The sequence below is a fragment of the Rattus norvegicus genome, chromosome 20, assembly GCF_036323735.1.
Source record: "Rattus norvegicus strain BN/NHsdMcwi chromosome 20, GRCr8, whole genome shotgun sequence".
Lineage (NCBI taxonomy): Eukaryota > Metazoa > Chordata > Mammalia > Rodentia > Muridae > Rattus > Rattus norvegicus.
In genome coordinates, this window is record NC_086038.1 from 3,981,166 (window position 1) to 4,000,138 (window position 18,973).

Below are 18,973 nucleotides of genomic sequence, written 5' to 3' on the forward strand. Positions count from 1 at the left end.
GGAGTGGGGCGTGCACTGGTTAACAACACTGACAGCTGCTTTTGAAGGCTCAACTCCAATCCCAAGTGCTCAAAGACTAGAGGCTGACAGAGGTGAAAAGCTTCTACCCCAGGATTTTACTGAGACCAGCTTGGGGGCATATGAGGCACAAGGAATCCAGCTTCATGTCCTAGAAGCCATCCACAAGGTTTCCTATAGATCGTCACTGTACACAATCTGGGTCCTCTTGTCCCGGTGGCAACCCTTGGGGCTGTTCTGGACAGCTAAGGAGGGAGGAAAGTGACAGTTAAGGTCTGAAGCAGTGGCCGCTTCCATTAGACCTGGGGTCCAGAGCCCTGGCCCTGGTCCACCAGGGCTTACTCTGCCCTCTGGTGGCCACAGTCTCACCCTGGCTTAGAAAACCCAGAGAGTTAAACCCTGAGATCTGTGCAAATGAAAAGATCAGAACGCCTGTGGCCTTGCCCGCTGGGCAACGCTGGCTCCTCCTGGTGTCTACTGTGCTTACTTCTTCTCCAGAAAAATCTGTTTCAGGCAGAATGGGCTCCCCACACTGAGAAATCCCACCCATGGGGACCTCTGTGAACCAGAGTGCTCAGCGTTTCTTTCCTCGTCCTCCTCTCCTGCCCCAGGACTCCCTGTGGGGCTGAGAGGCAGCCTCCTCTTTGGTCTTACATCCTTCTCAGAGCCCAAAGCTTCTGGGGCTGCTCTTGGCTTGGACCCTTCTCACGGTTCCCTTGCCGCAGGCTCCACTGGGCCTAGCAAGCTGGAGGTATGCTCGGCAGACAGCAGAGCCCGGCTTCCTAGCGTTTTTGGTTCTCTAAACCCACCACGGGTCACTTTTATTTCTCCAAAATCCCATCTCTGATGGGTCCAGATGCAACAGAACTGATCTACACCTCCATGCCTGGCTTCCACCTGAGGTCCAGACCCACAGTACCAGGTCCAGACAGTGCTCCAGCTCAGAGGACACACTGGCTCCTACTTTCCTGTCTGTGACGCTCACTACTGGGGGACCCTGGTTTTTGTTTTTGTTTTTTGTTTTTTTTTTCTTTTCGGAGCTGGGGACCGAACCCAGGGCCTTGCGGTTGCTAGGCAAGCGCTCTACCACTGAGATAAATCCCCAGCCCCTTAAATAAATGGCTTTTCAAAACAAGATTTCTCTGTGCAACCCTGGCTGTCCTGAACTGAAAAGGGAACCTTTTAACGCTGTTCTCCTTCCCTCACCTGACAGATACCCTGGCAATTCTCCATCCTCTGCCTATGTGAAGACCCTGACCTTTGGCACTTTAGGCCACTCAAAGCTGTAGAGGGAACAGGAAAAGCTGTGCTGCAGGAGGGGGAGGGAGGGCCTCATCCTTACCAAGGGAGCCCCAGACAGATTTGCCAGTAGCAGCGTCCAGCATGGGCTGTTTTCGGGCTATGTTGACTTTGAGCTGCACAGATTCCACCTGGGTCCCATTGAGCTGTGGGACAAGAGGGGAGGGGACAGAGGATGGGTATTACATGGAGCCAGTTGCTGCCACCCTGGGAGGAGACCAAACAGGCATGTGAGGATGCAGGTTTTCTTGGTCAGGAGGAAAGTTTCCTCTAGGAGCAGGCATTGTTAGGAAGAAGCAGGAGGATGACAGGAGGGTGGGAGGAGCGGTCTGAGAAGTCCCAACCTCAGCAACAGCCTGATCTGCTGACTCCATCTTCTCGTAGGTGACGAAGGCACAGCTGGGTGAGAGAAGGCAGAGTCAGGGGGCTCCATGGGGCTCCACGGACCCAGTGACCCCCATGCTGCACACCAAGCGGCTCCTTCCCAGGATGCTCAATCCTTACTTTCTGGGTGGGTCCATGGAGAGGTCGATGATATTTCCAAAGGGAGAGAAGGCCCCTCGGAGGAGGGTGGGCGTCATGTCCTCTCCATACACATACAGAGTGTTCCCCTTTCGAGGGGCCCTCCGTTCGGGGAATGAGTCTGACCCTGTGGGTTAGGAACCATAGTCATTACCGAGTCCACATCACCTTCTACTTAGCGTGACCCACCTAAACCCTGGCCAAGACCACTCACTACGGAAAGGGCCCTCTCGGTCTCGCTCCCGGTCCCTGTCTCTGTCCCGCTCTTTGTCTCTGTCCCGGTCCCGGTCTCTGTCTTTGTCTTTGTCCCGTTCTCTGTCTCGATCCCGGTCTCTGTCTCGTTCTTTGTCCCGGTCCCTATCTCGGCTCCGATCATGACTTCTGTCCCGGCTGCGGCTTCGGGGAGGGGAGGCTGAGGATCGGGCACCGCTGTGTTCTTCATAGCTCCAGTCAAAACCTCGAGGTGGGCCTTCACCAGCCCCAGGGGCCTCTGCTTCTTCTCCATCTTGTCCCAGTTCCCGAAGCCGATCACTAGAAGACACAAAGCTGGGGAGAGGAAGATTACGGTGAGGATCAAAGGGGATTCCACCTTCCTCCAGACCTTGCGTAGTCAACCATGTCTCTGCAGCTGGCCCCTTCCACTCTAGCCCTGAACTTTCCAGTCACGCTGGCCTTTGGCCCCATACCAAACGATGCTCTCTAACCTTTCATACAGAGATTTCCTTTGGGGCCGTCTGGATGGCTGGGGGAAAAGAAAGGACAGAGAACAATTAAAATAACTCCCAGGCACCGGAGTGGGTGCACAATATGTGGGTCTCTTGCCCCCGATCCCAGCCCCACAGAAACCATTACCTCCTGTAGGTCCTCGTCAGCAGACATGCTCCTCTGGAACGGCTGGAAGGTGGGGACAGGCCCCTTCTCTGGGTCCTGGAAAGTGGTAGACACCCATGTTATTGTGGACCAGGAGAACTCTTCCCCCTCTCCTCGGCTTCTCTGTTAGACTTCTTATGGTGATGTGTTGGTCTTTTTGATTGATATGTTTTTTTGTTTTTGTTTTTTGTTTTTTTTTTGTTTTTTGTTTTTTGAGTTAAAGCTTTTCTGTGTAGCCCTGGCTATCCTGAACTTGCTCTGTAGACCAGGCTGTCCTTGAAGTTAGAGCTCTCGGACTGTCTGGTCCAGGCGCTGGTATTAAAGGCGTGCGCCACCATGTCTACTGATGTGCTGATTTTTGAGGAAGAGGCTTGGTCTACTCAAACCTCCCTTCAATCCAAGAAGCACAAATATGGAAAAGAGACGAAGGCATCACCCAGGTTTCTCTGTAATAGTCAGAAACCTAGGGCTCCAGTGGGCTGTGGTGGCAAACACTACCTTTTTTTCAAGGCCTAGGCCAGAGCATCAGTTGAGCTCATGAGTACAGTCAGACCCTGTCTTGAGGAGCAAGAAGGACTAGAAGTAGAGAAACACCCTAAACCTCAGGACAAGCACAGCTTGCTCCTATGTGAACATGCATGATTTCTCCCACTGACCCCCTTCCGGCTGACGCCAGGACGCCCCAGACAATCTTCCTGTGCGCTCACCTTTAACTTCCCTTCCAGGGTCCGAGAACGTTTGAAGCCTGAGTTCTTAGTTTCAGCCTTGATGGCACTGATAGCTCCTGACTTCACCAGCTGTTTGGCCTGTTCTGTTGCTGTGGCAGTATCCACCACAGGCTGCTCTGACAGTGCTGAGGAGAGAGGGACGGGGAGGGGACAGAGGCATTAGGCTGGCTGTGGAGGGAGGCCCTGTGCTGCTGCCCCCTGGACTCTGTCTCTATCACTTACAGCGCTTGACACCGCCCTGGCTCGCTGTACCACTGCTGCTTTGCTTCTTCAGAGCCAGCAACGCCTTTTTCTGGAAAGGAGAGAGGTCGGTGAGAAGAGAGGTCTGTCATCCAAGGCACTGGTCTCTTAGGTACGTGATCCCAGGGCCTGTGCCTGTGGCATCCTGGGCCTGGAGTGGTTCGTCCTGCCTTCACGTAATCACAAAGCCCACAGTACTTAATCTAACCAAACCATGGTGTTCAAAGGCTTTCCAGTCTCCCATTTTGGGAACTGAAAACCAAAAACAACTAAGCCATATCACATAAGCTGCAAATAAGCCCTGAATGCCATCCTTGGGGGTTTTATCCACCCATCTCCCATCTTCTGCATATTTAATGAGGCCACACAGAATCAAAACACATAGTTCCCACCTATAAGAAACTCAGAATCCATGGGGTTGGGGATTTAGCTCAGTGGTAGAGCACTTGCCTAGCAAGCGCAAGGCCCTGGGTTCGGTCCTCAGCTCCGGAAAAAAAAGGGGAAAAAAAAAAAAAAAAAAAAAAAGAAAGAAACTCAGAATCCAGGGAACGTAACGGCTAGACTGACAGCCAAGAATAATCAAAGGCACTAATCACTCACGGCTGAGTACAAACAACACTTTCAGATGGTTAAGTGACTACTAAACTGAGACCTGGTAGGACTGCCCAACAGACAGAAAAGATACTTCAGACAACGAAACGAAATCAGGGTGGTGAAAATGCAGAGGAGGCCTTGGAAGGCATGTTTTAAGAGAAAATGATTCTGTCGCTTTTGAGACAGATACTTCTTGAGCTGATACTTCAGGGCTCTGTTCTATACACAATGTGAAACCTCCTTAGTGCTTTCAACCGATCAGGCGAGCCCCCAAAACAGCAAAGCAAAACCCTGTTTGGAGGCGTTGGTATGAGAAATCACTGGGAGGTTTCACTAGTGAGGCTGAGGACACCTATAGTTCCATTTCCTGAGAGAAGCTGACGGAGGAAGATCACAAGAGCTCAGGAGTGGGAAAAAACACCCAACCTGGTAACATACTGAGATCCCGCTGGGGTGTGGGGGTGGGGGACACAGTGGAAGAGAGAGGAAGGAAGAAACCATTGACAGACTTGACAGATGTTTTGCTGTGTAAATAGTACAGAAGCCAGTGTGGAGGCAGAACTAGTCCAGGCTACCCAAGGCCACATATTTTCAATCCAGCCTGGGCTAAGTGTGAGACCCTGCCTGAGGCAGGGGTTGGGTGGGGTGGGGTATCAGAGGTGAAATTTTAAGGCCTATTAAGTGTGGTTGGTCCTATCTAAAAGCACAGGAAGATGGCATAACGGCATCCGATGGTGGTTCACAAGGCTCTGGATGGAACCGGTAATCCAAATGTAACACTCTCCAGCGCTTGGGTGGTTCTAAAGCCACAGGAAGGATAATTCCACAGGGGATGACCAGAAAAGAGGGAGGGTTCAAACCAAGACTGCACTCCACTGAGAGGTCCGCTTTGGGTAAGAGGCAGAACCCCCATGCCTCACACTCACCCCAGGTGTCCTCAGGGTCTGGAGAAGCTGGGCCACCATGCTCTACTCCCTTACCTTTTTCTTGAGTTTGTTGAATTTCTTCTGTAGTGCCTCTTCCTCTTCACTCAGCCCCGGAGGTATCACCAACATGTTGGCTCCTGGTTCAAGGGCAGAACCCAAGACATCATTCTCTACTGTCACCATTCAAAATTCACACGTCGTCCAACTTGCGTCCATCATGAATGCACCCCAACCTCCAGGCCCGCCTCCTCCAGCCTCTGGCCTTTTCCTAACCCCTTGTTTCTCCGAGGCTGCTTGTCCAGCCTCCTGTTCATTGTAATCAACCGGCATTCCCGCCTATGTCCAAGGTCCAGACACTAGAGCCTCGGGGTACCTCAGCCCGGAGAAGGAAAAGCACTCCCTGCGACGCCAAGGCGATGGCTCCCGACCCCCATGCCCAATGGGGTTAGGTCAGCCAACCTCGGGGTCCGGTGGGCAGAGAAGGCGGCCGGGCCCGCGCAGCGCTATCTGGGCAACCAGAGGAGGAGGAAGAAGAACCAGGGGCCGCGCGGGGAAGGCGCGAAGGATGTGAGACGAAGCCCTCACCTGAGGGGGCGGCGCCCGGGCCCGCGGTCTCCGGCGCCGCCGCGCGGGCTGCTGCGCGCGGGCTCGCGGCGATGACGTAAGGGGGCGGGACACGCGGTAACCAAGGCGGCGAGGCGCAGCGACTTCCGCCCGGCCTTGCCCGGCTCCGAGTCCGGCTTCGGCGCCGCGCTCGCCCACGCTCCCGGCGGGGAGTGGTGGAGGAGGGGGCGTGTCGGAAGTCATTTCAACTTCCGCCCTTCTCGGGGCGGGGCCGACTCCGCGGTTACTCTTGAGTTTCCGGGCTCCCCAGCAGCTGCCGCGGCTCCAGGATGATGGAGACCGAGCGACTCGGTGAGGGGGAGGGGAGGAGAGCAGAACGGAATAGTTGACAGGAGTGACTTTTGGCTTTTAACCTGTGACCTTTCCTTCGTAGTGCTGCCTCCCCCAGACCCCCTGAACCTGCCCCTTCGAGCTCTGGAAGTGGGGTGCACTGGCCGTTGGGAGCTGCTAAACGTGCCAGGGCCTCCAGAGAGTACTGTGAGTGACTTTTGACTCTCACCTTTGACCTGCGGGCCTAGAAGAAACTCCACCCTGCTCACAGGAGGATGTAGCTTGACACTTGGACACTGTCATCTCCTCTCTGCCCCCTCCCACGCCTCTGGCTCATGCCGGACAGATCACACCCTACTGGAGCTCCTGTAGGGCGTGCTCCAGGGAGTGCTGGAGACACCAGCTCTCAGGGCTGCCCCCTTCACGTGTATCTTTCCTCCTTGGAGGTCGCTTCTGTCTACACACCTCGGCTTTTAAGCTCCTGAATCTGAAGGATGTGGCTAACACCTTTAATCCCAGCACATGGGAGCAGAGGCAGGCACATCTCTTGAACTGGAGGCCAGTTTGATCTACATACCAAGTTCCAGGCCAGCCAGGGCTACGTAGTGGGACCTCATCTCCAAAAACAGAAAGAGAAGAAGCAGAGAATTTAAGACCGGCTGGGTGACTTAGCCCAGAGATTCTCAACCCATTTGGGGGTGGGATGACCCTTTCCCAGGGGTCACATCAGATAATCCGGTACATCAGGTACATTACGGTTCACAAAAGTAGCAAAATTACAGTTAATAAGTAGCAACGAAATTATTTTATGGTTTGGAGTCACCACAACAGGAAGAACTGGTGCATTAAAAGGTAGCAGCATTACGAAGGGTGAGACCCACTGGCTTAGCAGATTAAAACGCTTACCCATGCAATCTTGACGAAACGGGACCAACTCCCCAACTTCGCAATGTTGTCTTCTGACTGCCCCGTGTGCGTGTGTGTACCCATATCCACACATTACACACATATCTACGCATAGCAACACATACACATAATAAGGTTTCTAAAGCACGAGTCCTCAGCTGAGCATATAGCCCTCACTCAGCATACACAAAGCCCTGGGTTTGATCCCCAGCCTGCACGACAGTCGAGTATGGTAGCACATGCTTATCACCCCCTCTCTTGAGAGGGTTTCATGAGTTCCCGGGTTTCATGAGATCCTGCCTCACTCAAAATGAGAATGCATATCGCTGTGTCTGGCCTGTGTGTGTCTGAAATTCACAATTTACATTAGTTGGTAAGCCAGGTGCTTCAGCTAGGGACATCTACCGTTGGATCTAAATACAAATTCCATCACCTCTTTTGTCTACCCTTTATCCTTTCCTAACCTAACACTTCTCAACTCTCCCTTGTCCCAGCTTCCCCATGGCCTCCCTCCCTGTGCCCCAGATCTGTGCCAGGAAGCAGAGCAGTTGTTTCTGTCGTCTCCGGCCTGGCTTCCTCTACACGGTGTGGAGCACTCAGCTCGGTGAGAAGCCTGCGGTGGCCCAGACCGGGGAGATCGACGAATGGAAGGAAGCAGGGGATAGGGAGAAAGGCGACTCCAAAATTCCTTTCCTTCTCTGCAGAAAATGGCAGAGGAAGACAGATCCCTGGTCGCTTCTGGCTGCTCTGGGGACTCCAGTCCCATCCGACCTTCAGGCCCAGAGACACCCAACCACAGGCCATATACTGGGCTATAAGGAGGTGAGAGAGAGGTCAGAGACCACAAGAAATGGAATTGGGAAAAAGGGTCAGGTCTTGGTCTCACTGGTTGTCCAACCGCTTGTCTCAGGTCCTGCTGGAGAACACGAACCTGTCGGCCACCACCTCCTTGTCCCTTCGCCGGCCTCCAGGGCCAGCCTCCCAGTCGCTATGGGGCAATCCGACACAGTACCCTTTCTGGCCGGGTAAGTCGGCGGTACAAGGGGGAACCTCTGTGTCTAGGGAATGGGCCCCTGCTGATACAGAAGCCTCTTATTTCCCCAGGTGGGATGGACGAGCCCAGCATAACTGATCTGAGTACTCGGGAGGAAGCCGAGGAGGAGATAGACTTTGAGAAAGGTGAAGTGGCCCACAGACTGCTGCTGGGCTTCCTATACTTTTCCAAATAGGGGAGAGGATCCTTCTTACCCCCAAGGAAAAAGGTGTCCTCCCTAGTAGCTCTTTAAAAAAAAACGGCCACGCCGCCATGCACACGGGCAGAGTACTGTGAATGTCTGTGTCACATGGTGTATAGTTTACAAAGTGGCTGGCCAGCGAGCGACCCATGCTGCTGCAGTGGCCAATGCCGCCTCTCTGTTCTCATCCTTCAGATCTTCTCACCGTTCCACCCGGCTTCAAGAAAGGGGTGGATTTTGCCCCCAAAGGTGAGGCGGGGAAGGGTTTGTAGGGGTGCCCTGCTCCCGCAGATGTGTGAATTGTAACAGGGTGACTACTGTTCCTCAGATCACCCAGCTCCTGTGCCAGGTTTGCTCAGCCTCAGCCGTCTGCTGGAGCCTCTGGATCTGAGTGGAGGTGATGAGGGTGAGGGAGAGGCAGCAGGAGGTCCTAGAGGGGATGCGGCCTCAGCCTCTCCCTCCAGCACTCCCCTGATCCGGGCAAGCAGCTTGGAGGACCTAGTGTTGAAGGTTGGTAGTTACCAGTGGTGGAGGGGCTCTGGTGTCCAGGTTGGGTTGGAGGTGACAGTGAGATCTCTCTGGGGCGTGAGAGGCAGGTGAGCTCTCTGGCTCTACCTCTGTCCCTCCTACCCGACCTCTCCAGGAAGCTTCCACAGTCGTATCCACCCTGGAGCCCCTCAAACCTCCACCTCAGGAACAGTGGGCTGTGCCTGTGGACGTCACCTCCCCCGTGGGTGATTTTTACCGTCTCATCCCTCAGCCGGCCTTCCAGGTACTGTGCCCAGGCTTCATCCACCTCTGGGTGGACCTGGCCATGCCCCTCAGCTGAGCCCTGCCTTGCCCTCTCTCTCTGCCCGAGGTCACATACCTGCCAGGCCTGTCTCGCCCCTTGGTCCCAGCCCTACACTGGCCTTTTCCTCTTTACCCTGCATGCCTACCAGGGGGCAGAGAGGCTGTCTCCCTCCAGCCTTGTCCGTTTCTTTCCCACAGTGGGCGTTCGAGCCAGATGTGTTTCAGAAGCAGGCCATCCTGCACTTGGAGCAGCACGACTCTGTCTTTGTTGCAGCTCACACATCCGCTGGGAAGACGGTGGTGGCCGAGTATGCCATTGCCCTGGCCCAGAAACACATGACCCGGTACATACGCCTCCTCGGCCTGCCCGCCATCAGTCTGCCCGCCATCAGTCTGCCCGCCTTCCTCCTGCATCCTTCCTGCGCCTCGCCTTTCCTGCCACCCTTGCCTTACCCTGAGGCCGTGAGGTTCAGGAGAGGCTGAGATGGGGTTCCAAGAGAAGTGAAAAGTCTAGCAGAGAAGAGGGGCGGAGAGGAGACCTGGGCTAATTTAGGAAGGGATGGTGTCATGAAGGAGGATTTGAGGTTCATTAGTGTTACAGGACATGAGCCTTGGGAGGGCTCCACGTGGAAGGCAGGGCACCCCACCTGTGAGTCTGTGAGGAAAGACTGCTGACTTTACACCCCATCTCTAGTACCATCTACACTTCTCCTATCAAAGCCCTGAGCAACCAGAAGTTTCGGGACTTCCGAAACACATTCGGGGATGTGGGACTGCTCACGGGGGATGTGCAGCTGCACCCAGAGGCCTCCTGCCTCATCATGACCACGGAGATCCTTCGGTGAGCGAGGGCTCTGTCTCCCTGGGGGCTTTGGGTGGGGAGTGAGCCTCCCTGCAGAAGCCTGGGGCTCAGTCTGAGCTTCCCCTCCCCAGCTCCATGCTGTACAGTGGCTCAGACGTCATCCGAGACCTGGAGTGGGTCATTTTTGATGAAGTCCACTATATCAATGATGCTGAGGTGAGCGCTGGGTGAACATGGTCTTCTGTGGGCCTTGCCTTACTGTCTGCCCCCATGTGAGGCTCTTCCCCCGACTGACCTGCCTCCCATGTGTGCAGCGTGGGGTCGTGTGGGAGGAGGTGCTCATTATGCTCCCTGAGCACGTCTCCATCATCCTGCTGAGTGCCACCGTCCCCAACGCCCTGGAGTTTGCTGACTGGATCGGGTGAGACCTGTATCCTGGGTGCTCAAGGGATGAGGACTGTGATGTTCCTCACTTGGGGTTGGGGAGCTCAGTGAGGAGAGGGGTCAGGGTATGGAGCCAGAAACAGCCCCACCTGGATGGCTGTTGAGTCCCCTTCGGGCCCAGAACATTTTTTGTTTGCTGAGATGGGATGGTGGGAGCCGTTCTTCTGGGCAAGGACAAACACGCTCATGGTCCTGAGTGAGGAACGGGCAGGGCAGAGGTCGGGCCTTGAACCAGTGGGAACAGAAGTGGGGATGGAGTTGCAGCTCATGACCCCTCACTCTGGGCCTCAGAAGAAACTGCCCTCTCCCCCCGTCCGTCGTCTGTCTAGGAGGCTGAAGCGGCGGCAGATCTATGTGATCAGCACGGTGGCCCGTCCCGTCCCCTTGGAGCACTATCTCTTCACAGGAAACAGCCCCAAGACACAGGGCGAACTCTTCCTTCTGCTGGACTCCCGAGGGGCCTTCCACACCAAGGGGTAAGCACGGCTGGGAGTGCTGGCTGGGCCTGTGCGGGCTGCGGGGTCTCACGCCAGCCTGCCTATGCTCAGGTACTACGCTGCCGTGGAGGCCAAGAAAGAGAGGATGAGCAAACACGCCCAGACCTTCGGGGCCAAGCAGCCCACACACCAGGGTGGGCCTGCGCAGGTGAGGGCTGGGAGCACCCAGTCTGCCAAAGGCTGCATCCCATCCCCTTCTCTCAGCCCTGGTCCTGCGGGGAGGGGAAAGGCTGGGCTTGAGGCCTGTGTCCTACTCCAGGTAAACCTGACTAGAACATGACTTCACCAGCTCCCCATAAGCCCTATCTCCTGCCCACCTCCCTCAGGACCGTGGGGTGTACCTGGCCTTGCTGGCTTCCCTCCGGACCCGGGCTCAGTTGCCTGTGGTAGTGTTCACCTTCTCCCGAGGCCGCTGTGATGAACAGGCTTCAGGTCTCACCTCCCTAGACCTCACAACAAGCTCAGAGAAGAGTGAGATCCACCTCTTCCTGCAGCGCTGTCTTGCCCGGCTCCGAGGCTCTGACCGACAGCTCCCCCAGGTATGTCTGTGTAGGTATAGGTAGGGACGTGGTGATCTGAGACCCGTCCTTCCTGTTGAGACTTCCTTCTACACCTTCTCTGATCACTGCCCTCTCCTCCCTCCTCCCCCGCAGGTCCTGCACATGTCGGAGCTCCTCCGCCGAGGCCTGGGTGTGCACCACAGCGGCATCCTGCCCATCCTTAAGGAGATTGTGGAGATGCTTTTCAGCCGGGGCCTAGTCAAGGTGAGCGGGGTGGGCAAGAGGCCCTTGGTAGAAGGGTCAGGACTTAGGCAGGGCAGTGCAGTGCAGTGTTTAACAACCTGGGTTCTGGATCCAGGCTACCTGAGTTCAAATCCCAGCTCCATAACCCTGCTTGAACTCTAGGTTTCTCACCTCAACCTTTAACAGGGATGTACGTATATAATGCAACACAACTCTGGACCTGAGAGGAGAAACCTCCACAGCTGGCAAGCATAGGAAGAGTACGAATAGTTAGAGATGCTGGCAGGAAACAGCTGCGCTCAGGATGGCTGCATTTAACTGCACATGTGGCCAGATGTAGGCTGTTGCCAGCTCACCACTGTTTGGCATCTGAGTACTGTTGCTGTTCTGCCCTGGCACTGTTTATGCAGATTAGTATAGTACACAAAGGAATCCTACCTTTGTGAGGGGACACATGCATTCGTCTTGTTCTCTGCGGTCCTGTTTATGATGATGGGGCTTAGACCTCGAGCCTCCACCAGGGGTGAAAGGCTGGTCGAGGGGCAGGGTGTTCACTGGGACAGTGGCTAGGCACATGTTGGGGGCGCCCCTTACAGAGAGACACATCGCCTGCCTCTCTGGCAATCAGTGATTGATAACAGGAATGAGGAAGTGCGTCTTCCTGGAGGGTAAACAAAGTCCTGCAGACAGTGATCTGAGTCCGGGCTCCAGAGTGGCGTGTAGTGAAAATTTTAGAATTTTGGTTTCTTTAAAAAACACAGGGGTTGGGGATTTAGCTCAGTGGTAGAGCGCTTGCCTAGCAAGCGGAAGGCCCTGGGTTCGGTCCCCAGCTCCGAAAAAAAGAAAAAAAAAAAAAAAACAAAAAAAAAAAACAAAACACAGAATTGGGGTTGGGGATTTAGCTCAGTGGTAGAGCGCTTGCCTAGCAAGCACAAGGCCCTGGGTTCAGTCCCCAGCTCCAAAAAAAAAAAAAAAAAAAAAAGAAAAAAAAAAAGAAAAAAAAAACAAAAAACAACACAGAATTATAAAAATGTATTTTTATTTTAATCCCAGGTGTGGGATGTGGGGCTGCTTCGGACTGTCCGCAGCAGCTGACTATGGTTTGCCTCGTGTTCCACCAGAGGCATGGTTTTGCTAGCTGCAGACAGTTTAAGTGGTTGTGTGAGGTTGGAATTCTGGGGTCTTTTCAGAGGGTGGACAAATGCTCGGCCCTGAGAGAGGCGGTGGTTGTTGGTTGCCATTTGTTAAGTGGTTGTGCGCAAAGAAACAACATGAAGAAATTAGATATTCTGACGGCGGAGACCAAACTGGTCCCAAGGAACTCAATGCCCCTGATCAGCAGGAAGCAGTCTGAGGATAACATCACCCCTCTCCGACCCCTGACTTTACTTTACTGGGGGATCTCTTTCCTTTCCCCTGCCCTTCTCTTGGGAGGGTGGAAGAGAGAACCCACAGCTACAGCCGTGTGAGCTCTGCCAGAGCTGGGCTACAGAAGTGCTTTGCTCATCCAGTCTCTCCCAACTCTGCCCCAGGTCCTGTTTGCCACCGAGACTTTTGCCATGGGGGTAAACATGCCAGCCAGGACAGTGGTGTTTGACTCCATGCGCAAACATGATGGCTCCACCTTCCGGGACCTGCTGCCTGGAGAGTACGTGCAGATGGCAGGCCGGGCGGGCCGGAGGGGCCTGGACCCCACGGGCACCGTCATCCTTCTCTGTAAGGGCCGAGTGCCTGAGATGGCAGATCTACACCGCATGATGATGGTGAGTGGAAGTCCTTCAGCCTAGCTGTCTCTCCTCTCTTCTGATGTCTCCATTTTACCTGGGAGAAGTCAGGTTAGAAGTGAGCAAGTCCAACTGCGCGGTGGTGGCACACGCCTTTAGTCTCAGAACTTGGAAGATCTGTGAGTTTGAGGACAGCTTGGTCTACAGAGCGAGGTTCCAGGACAGCCAGGACTACCCAGAGAAACTGTCTTGAGAAACAAAAACAAAAACAAAAAAAAGTGAGCAAGTCCGGGAAGGAGACCACCTCCTTTTTTCCATTGCCACTGTGGGTACAGTGCCTGATGAGGACCTTAAGAGCCCATGTCTTTCATCTTATTCCCTTAAGTCACTGAAGAGGTGAGCAGGGTGTTGGCTGAGGCTCCATGGCTGCAGAGCTGGGACCAGAGAACAGGCTGGGGAGCACAGTCTGGGGGTGGGTGAGCGCAAAGGACAGGCTGGGGAGCACAGAGGACAGGCTGGGGAGCACAGAGGACAGGCTGGGGAGCATAGAGGACAGGCTGGGGAGCACAGGTCTCTCACTTGGTCTCACTGACTTTCTGACTTGTTTCCAGGGGAAACCATCACAGCTTCAGTCCCAGTTCCGCCTCACATATACCATGATCCTCAACCTGCTGCGGGTGGACGCCCTCAGAGTGGAAGACATGATGAAGAGGAGCTTCTCAGAGTTCCCCTCCCGCAAGGACAGCAAGGTGAGGATAGGGTGAGCCCCATAGCAAGCTGGTGAGACAGAGGCAGGCTGGGACAGGGTAGGCATGCAAAGGCCAGTGGGTCGGGGAGGATGTAGAGGCTGGGCTGGCAGACTTGTCACAACCTCTACTTCTACTCAGGCCCATGAGCAGGCTCTGGCTGACCTCACCAAGAGGCTGGGGGCTTTGGAGGAGCCTGATGTGACTGGTCAGTTGGCTGACCTGCCTGAGTATTACAGCTGGGCGGAGGAGCTGACAGAGACCCGGAACATGATCCAGGTGAGTGAGTGGGGATGTAGAGGCGGGAGAAGGGACAGTGGGTCACACTGGTGCTCCTAAACTTAGTCCGAGTGTCCTGGTGTCACATCCTCCCGTCTCCCCGTGCCTGTCCTGTTCTCCAGCGACGCATCATGGAGTCTGTGAACGGGCTGAAATCTCTGTCAGTGGGAAGGGTGGTGGTTGTGAAGAATGAAGAGCATCACAATGCGCTGGGTGTGATCCTGCAGGTGAGGACGAGGGGTCCGCACCAGAGTGGGAGGCCTGGCACTGTCTCTCCGTCGGCTCAGGCTTGCGGTGACTCTGGTGTGCTCAATTTTGCTTGTTTCCACTTTGTCCCTGTTCCTGTCCCCCAAGAAGCTGCTTTTGTTGTTTGGCATAGTCACCCCTTCACAGCTCAAGGGCTTTGTGTGTGTGTGTGTGTGTGTGTGTGTGTGTGTGTGTGTGTGTGTGTGTGTGTCCCAAAGCTTGTCCTGGACTTTCTGCCTCCTATAGGTCTCCTCAAACTCCACTAGCCGAGTATTTACAACCTTGGTCTTGTGTGATAAACCTGCTGTGTCTGAGAACCCAAGGGACAAGGGGCCAGCCACTCCAGATGTGCCCCACCCAGATGACCTTGTAGGCTTCAAGTTGTTCCTGCCTGAAGGTGAGGTGAGAGCCAGGCAGTGCCCGGCTTCTTGGTGAACAAGATCCATGGTGGAGCCTGACCTAATTGGCTTTCCAGGGCCCTGCGAGCACACTGTGGCCAAGCTCCAGCCAGGGGATGTGGCTGCCATCTCTACCAAGGTGCTCCGGGTGAATGGGGAGAAGATTTCTGAGGACTTCAGCAAGAGGCAGCAACCGAAATTCAGGTCAGAGACTTAGGGGGACTTCTCCAGGGAAGGGAAATGTACCATGAGAGCGTAGAAAGGGACCATGAAGTGGGGTGTTGGAGGGACTTCCTCAGCCTGAGGGAGGCTCCTCTGGGAAAGCCTCTTGGCTCAGTTCACAAAGTCTGTCCCCTTCAGGAAGGACCCTCCCCTCGCGGCCGTGACCACTGCTGTTCAGGAGCTGCTGCGTCTGGCCCAGGCCTATCCAGCAGGACCCCCAACCCTCGACCCTATCAACGACCTGCAACTGAAGGATGTGGCAGTGGTAGAAGGTGGGCTCCGGGCCCGGAAGCTGGAGGAGCTGATCCGAGGCGCTCAGTGTGTACACAGCCCCCGGTTTCCTGCCCAGGTAGCTCCTAAGAGAGGCAGCTCCTCCTTCCTCAGCCCAGTGCATTCCTGCTGAGGGTGAGGGTGAGGGTGAGGGTGAGGGTGAGGGTGAGGGTGAGGGTGAGGGTGAGGGTGGTCAACGGTGACTGCTGTGGCTTTTCTCAGTATGTGAAGCTACAGGAGCGAATGCAGATTCAGAAGGAAATGGAGAGGCTGCGCTTCCTCCTGTCTGACCAGTCGCTGTTGCTGCTCCCCGAGTACCACCAGCGTGTAGAGGTAAAAGGGCAGGCTGGGGGTGTGAGGAAAGCTCAGAGACAGCAGGTCCCCCAACCCTCCCCATTCCATGCAGGTGCTTCGGACCCTGGGCTATGTGGATGAGGCTGGCACAGTGAAGCTGGCGGGCCGGGTGGCCTGTGCCATGAGCAGCCATGAGCTGCTCCTCACTGAACTCATGTTTGACAATGCACTGAGTGCTCTGCGACCAGAGGAAATAGCAGCTCTGCTCTCTGGTCTGGTGTGCCAGAGCCCCGGAGACCCTGGGGATCAGCTGCCAAGCACCCTCAAACAGGTAGGGGCCACCACCCCTCTCCTGAGTCCTGGTAAATGCCTCCCACACTGTGCATGGCTTCCTTCAGAACAGGGACTTCCTGGTCCTGAAACTGGAGGTCTTGACCGTCCTTTCCTCCTCTGCAGGGGGTAGAACGCGTCAAAGCTGTGGCCAAGCGGATTGGTGAGGTTCAGGTGGCCTGCGGCCTGAACCAGACGGTGGAGGAATTTGTGGGGGAGCTGAATTTTGGGCTGGTGGAAGTTGTTTATGAGTGGGCTCGGGGTATGGTAAGTGCCTGGGTTGGCAGGGGGCTGGCTGGGAGGTCACCCGGCCCAGGCACATTTGTCTTCACTGTGCTCCCCACAGCCCTTCTCCGAGTTGGCAGGGCTCTCGGGGACCCCCGAAGGCTTGGTTGTCCGCTGTATCCAGCGCCTGGCTGAGATGTGCCGCTCACTTCGAGGGGCGGCCCGTTTGGTAGGAGAGCCTGTGTTAGGGGCCAAGATGGAGACGGCAGCCACCTTGCTCCGGAGGGACATCGTCTTCGCAGCCAGCCTCTATACCCAGTAAAGGATGTGTGGATAAAAGCATAACAGCCGGCAGACCTGAGACGGAGGCCAGCCTGCTCTACAGAGCTTAGCTCCGGGACAGCCAGGGCTACATGAAGAAACTATGTTTTGAAAAACTTAAAACTATAAAAATAAAAAACAAAAACTACAGAGCAAACAGAGTGCTTGGAGTATGGTGACTTGGAGCCAGGTGACGCCATTCAGACGCAGCAAGAGACCCACTTAGAAACACGACTTTATTGTCTGCACGGAACCCAGATTTGTGTCCTCAGTCCTTGGGGGAGGGAGTCTTTGAGAGTGACGGGAGGTCTTGGGTCATAGCTTCCACATACCAGGAGGGCAGGAAGGCATAGGGTGCATCCCGATGGACAGACACAGTGACAGGGCCACCAGGCTCCCAGGAGAAGAGGTGGACAAGCCTGGGGGAAGATGGAGGTGTGGGGTGAAGCCAGAGGCTGAGCTGGGACCCAGAGGGGGGTGGTGCACAAACATGAAGGCCTTACCTGGGATCGTCCTGGACGACTGTGCTCTGGGCAAAGCTAAGGAAGGCAGCACAGAAGTTCATGCACACGGAGGGATTCCAGCCTTCTTGGTCATTCTGCAGGGGGCAAAGGGGCAGGAGATGGGGTGGCAGGAGGGGAAGGCAGGTGGTAAAGGGGCACGGGGTGGGGAAACATGGCCGCTCTGACAACCTTGCCTTACTTACCCTGACATTTTCAAACATCTCCATGGTAGGAAAGGTCTTTAAGGAACAGACGAAACCTTCTGGGTTCCGGAAGCCGGCAACAACATACGGGACCCCCGGGAGGAACGACTGAGCCCACCATTTCAGCAGCTTGTGCCTAACAGGAGATGCAAAAGGGTCAGCAGGACCCTCTACCCTCCCCTTCAGGCAGCGTCTATCCTCCAGACTCCTCCAGTCTAGGCTCCTCCTGTCCTCCCTGGCCAGAACCTGTAGAAGCTCCTCCACTGGCCAGGGCTGTGCATCTCCTTGGACGTCTTGAGCTCCACGTAGCAGGAGGGAGGCTGGGTGCAAGGGGCCTGGGGGTTTAGGCAGTCTACCTCCCCGGAGAATAGGAGAGGGTGGTTCCCCAGGCGGCTGCGTAGCACAGAGCAGAAGGCCACGTTGGTGTTAACTTCCCCAGAAGGGTCTGGGGAGCCTCCAGGTTTGTCTGCACAAGAAGAGAAGCCAGCAGCAGGGGAAGGGGCTCTCGACCTCTGCGGAAGGGGAGACGGGCCGCACGGCAGCGACAACTCTCACCTGCACACATGTACTGCTCAAACTTGTAGCCCATGTACATGAGCTCCCGGAGGAGGGGGGGCCTTGCAAGCCTCTGGGCCCGAGCAGCCGGGGTCTCCACCTCACTTAGATACAGTGTCCCTTGGAACCGGGAGGCTGCCAGCTGCCAGCCCTCTTGCCTCTCATACGGTGTGGTCAGCAATTTTGTCAGGTGCCCTCGCCATGTCACTGTGGCCCCTGCCAGCCAGCCTGGACCCCTGGGAGGGAAGAATTCGGGGTTTACGGTCGAACTCGAGCTTTAGCTCTGTTGACTCAAAACTCCCCACTAAAGACCCTTTGGCTCTCCCAACTTCAGAAAAGAAAAACGGGTCACCAGGTCAGCTTCTGCGCTGCGCTGCGCTTTGCTCACCCCTCCAGCTGGTTTCGGTGTTCCAGGACCCAGCGCAGCAAATGGTCCAACCTCTCTCGGACCTCCTCATCCCGGGGCTGGTATCGGTCAGGGTATCCATCTCTGAGGTCAAAGTCTGGGCCTGGGCCGTTGATGGGTGGTGGGCTGTAGTAGCGGAGGGCTCGGGCATCTCCGTGGTACTGGCGCTGTGCGTCCAGGGAGAAGCAGCCCAGTTCGGAAGGGCGCCGGTAGAAAGGGAAGGGTCCGGAGTACAGAGAAGGCTGTGTGCGCAGTGAGGGTAGCGACCGCGGTAATTTGTTCCAAGTCTTTGCCACCTCTGTCTTCTCAGCTTTTCTCTTGGTCCCTCTGGGCTCCATGGGGTCCTGAGAGGAAGCGTTTCCGTTTTAGAGCCGACCAGGACCGAGCGAGCTTCCAGGTCCGGGGTGTGAGTGTAGCAACTCCCCCTTCCCAGTCAGGAGCCGGGTGTCTCGTTCCCACCCACAGACACCCAAACGCGGTGAGGTCGAGGAGTTTGGGGTTTGGAGCAAAGACCAGGTTACCTCAAAGCTCCACCTCCCCGAGGCTATAGCATCAGGGCAGCACCTCAGAAGCCGGACAGGGATGCAAACGTAGAGTTGTTGCTCCTGATGACGCAACCATCCGCCCTCAGGGCCGGAGGGGGCGAGGTCGGTCCGCACCTGAGCAGGATCCCAGGCGCCGACTCGCGCCGCCGCGCGCCCCAGAGAGCTCCGGACCGCAGCCAATCAGCAGCGGCCCGGG

The 18,973-nt window shown here is 55.7% G+C and overlaps 3 protein-coding genes across 7 annotated transcripts; 1 reads left to right on the forward strand and 2 right to left on the reverse strand.

Moving 5' to 3' along the window:
* Positions 1-93: 93 nt before the first annotated feature.
* Positions 94-5,851, reverse strand: Nelfe (negative elongation factor complex member E). 3 transcript variants are annotated; one of them, XM_006255922.5, is made up of 11 exons: positions 5,571-5,832; positions 5,252-5,334; positions 3,660-3,729; positions 3,417-3,562; positions 2,692-2,766; positions 2,544-2,581; positions 2,054-2,385; positions 1,822-1,966; positions 1,662-1,716; positions 1,361-1,463; positions 94-263 (listed from the first exon to the last, which is right to left on the reverse strand). In XM_006255922.5, exons 2-11 carry the CDS (start codon positions 5,324-5,326, stop codon positions 193-195), a joined length of 1,110 nt encoding a protein of 369 aa, XP_006255984.1. In that variant the 5' UTR covers positions 5,327-5,334; positions 5,571-5,832; the 3' UTR covers positions 94-192. The 3 variants fall into 3 exon arrangements, with proteins under 3 accessions (XP_006255984.1, NP_001159373.1, NP_997713.1); NM_001165901.1 differs by having other exon boundaries at positions 96-263; positions 5,783-5,851; NM_212548.2 differs by having other exon boundaries at positions 96-263; positions 5,657-5,757.
* A 113-nt stretch (positions 5,852-5,964) lies between these two features.
* Skic2 (SKI2 subunit of superkiller complex) lies at positions 5,965-16,722 on the forward strand. Of its 2 annotated transcripts, none has more exons than XM_006255923.4 (28): positions 5,965-6,112; positions 6,195-6,298; positions 7,492-7,601; positions 7,702-7,819; positions 7,908-8,022; positions 8,102-8,176; positions 8,428-8,481; positions 8,561-8,742; positions 8,876-9,004; positions 9,223-9,368; positions 9,719-9,865; positions 9,958-10,042; positions 10,141-10,247; positions 10,600-10,746; positions 10,819-10,915; positions 11,094-11,306; positions 11,421-11,531; positions 13,043-13,273; positions 13,846-13,983; positions 14,122-14,259; positions 14,382-14,486; positions 14,752-14,902; positions 14,981-15,107; positions 15,264-15,474; positions 15,618-15,728; positions 15,802-16,020; positions 16,146-16,286; positions 16,366-16,722. In XM_006255923.4, exons 1-28 carry the CDS (start codon positions 6,091-6,093, stop codon positions 16,564-16,566), a joined length of 3,735 nt encoding a protein of 1,244 aa, XP_006255985.1. In that variant the 5' UTR covers positions 5,965-6,090; the 3' UTR covers positions 16,567-16,722. The 2 variants fall into 2 exon arrangements, with proteins under 2 accessions (XP_006255985.1, NP_998724.1); NM_213559.2 differs by having other exon boundaries at positions 6,061-6,112; positions 8,570-8,742.
* Positions 16,723-16,787: 65 nt separating this feature from the next.
* Positions 16,788-18,950, reverse strand: Dxo (decapping exoribonuclease). 2 transcript variants are annotated; one of them, NM_212497.2, is made up of 7 exons: positions 18,754-18,872; positions 18,215-18,576; positions 17,827-18,062; positions 17,518-17,737; positions 17,272-17,407; positions 17,069-17,163; positions 16,788-16,984 (listed from the first exon to the last, which is right to left on the reverse strand). In NM_212497.2, exons 2-7 carry the CDS (start codon positions 18,568-18,570, stop codon positions 16,834-16,836), a joined length of 1,194 nt encoding a protein of 397 aa, NP_997662.1. In that variant the 5' UTR covers positions 18,571-18,576; positions 18,754-18,872; the 3' UTR covers positions 16,788-16,833. The 2 variants fall into 2 exon arrangements, with proteins under 2 accessions (NP_997662.1, XP_038954737.1); XM_039098809.2 differs by lacking the exons at positions 16,788-16,984; positions 17,069-17,163; positions 17,518-17,737 and having other exon boundaries at positions 18,754-18,950.
* Positions 18,951-18,973: the final 23 nt, after the last annotated feature.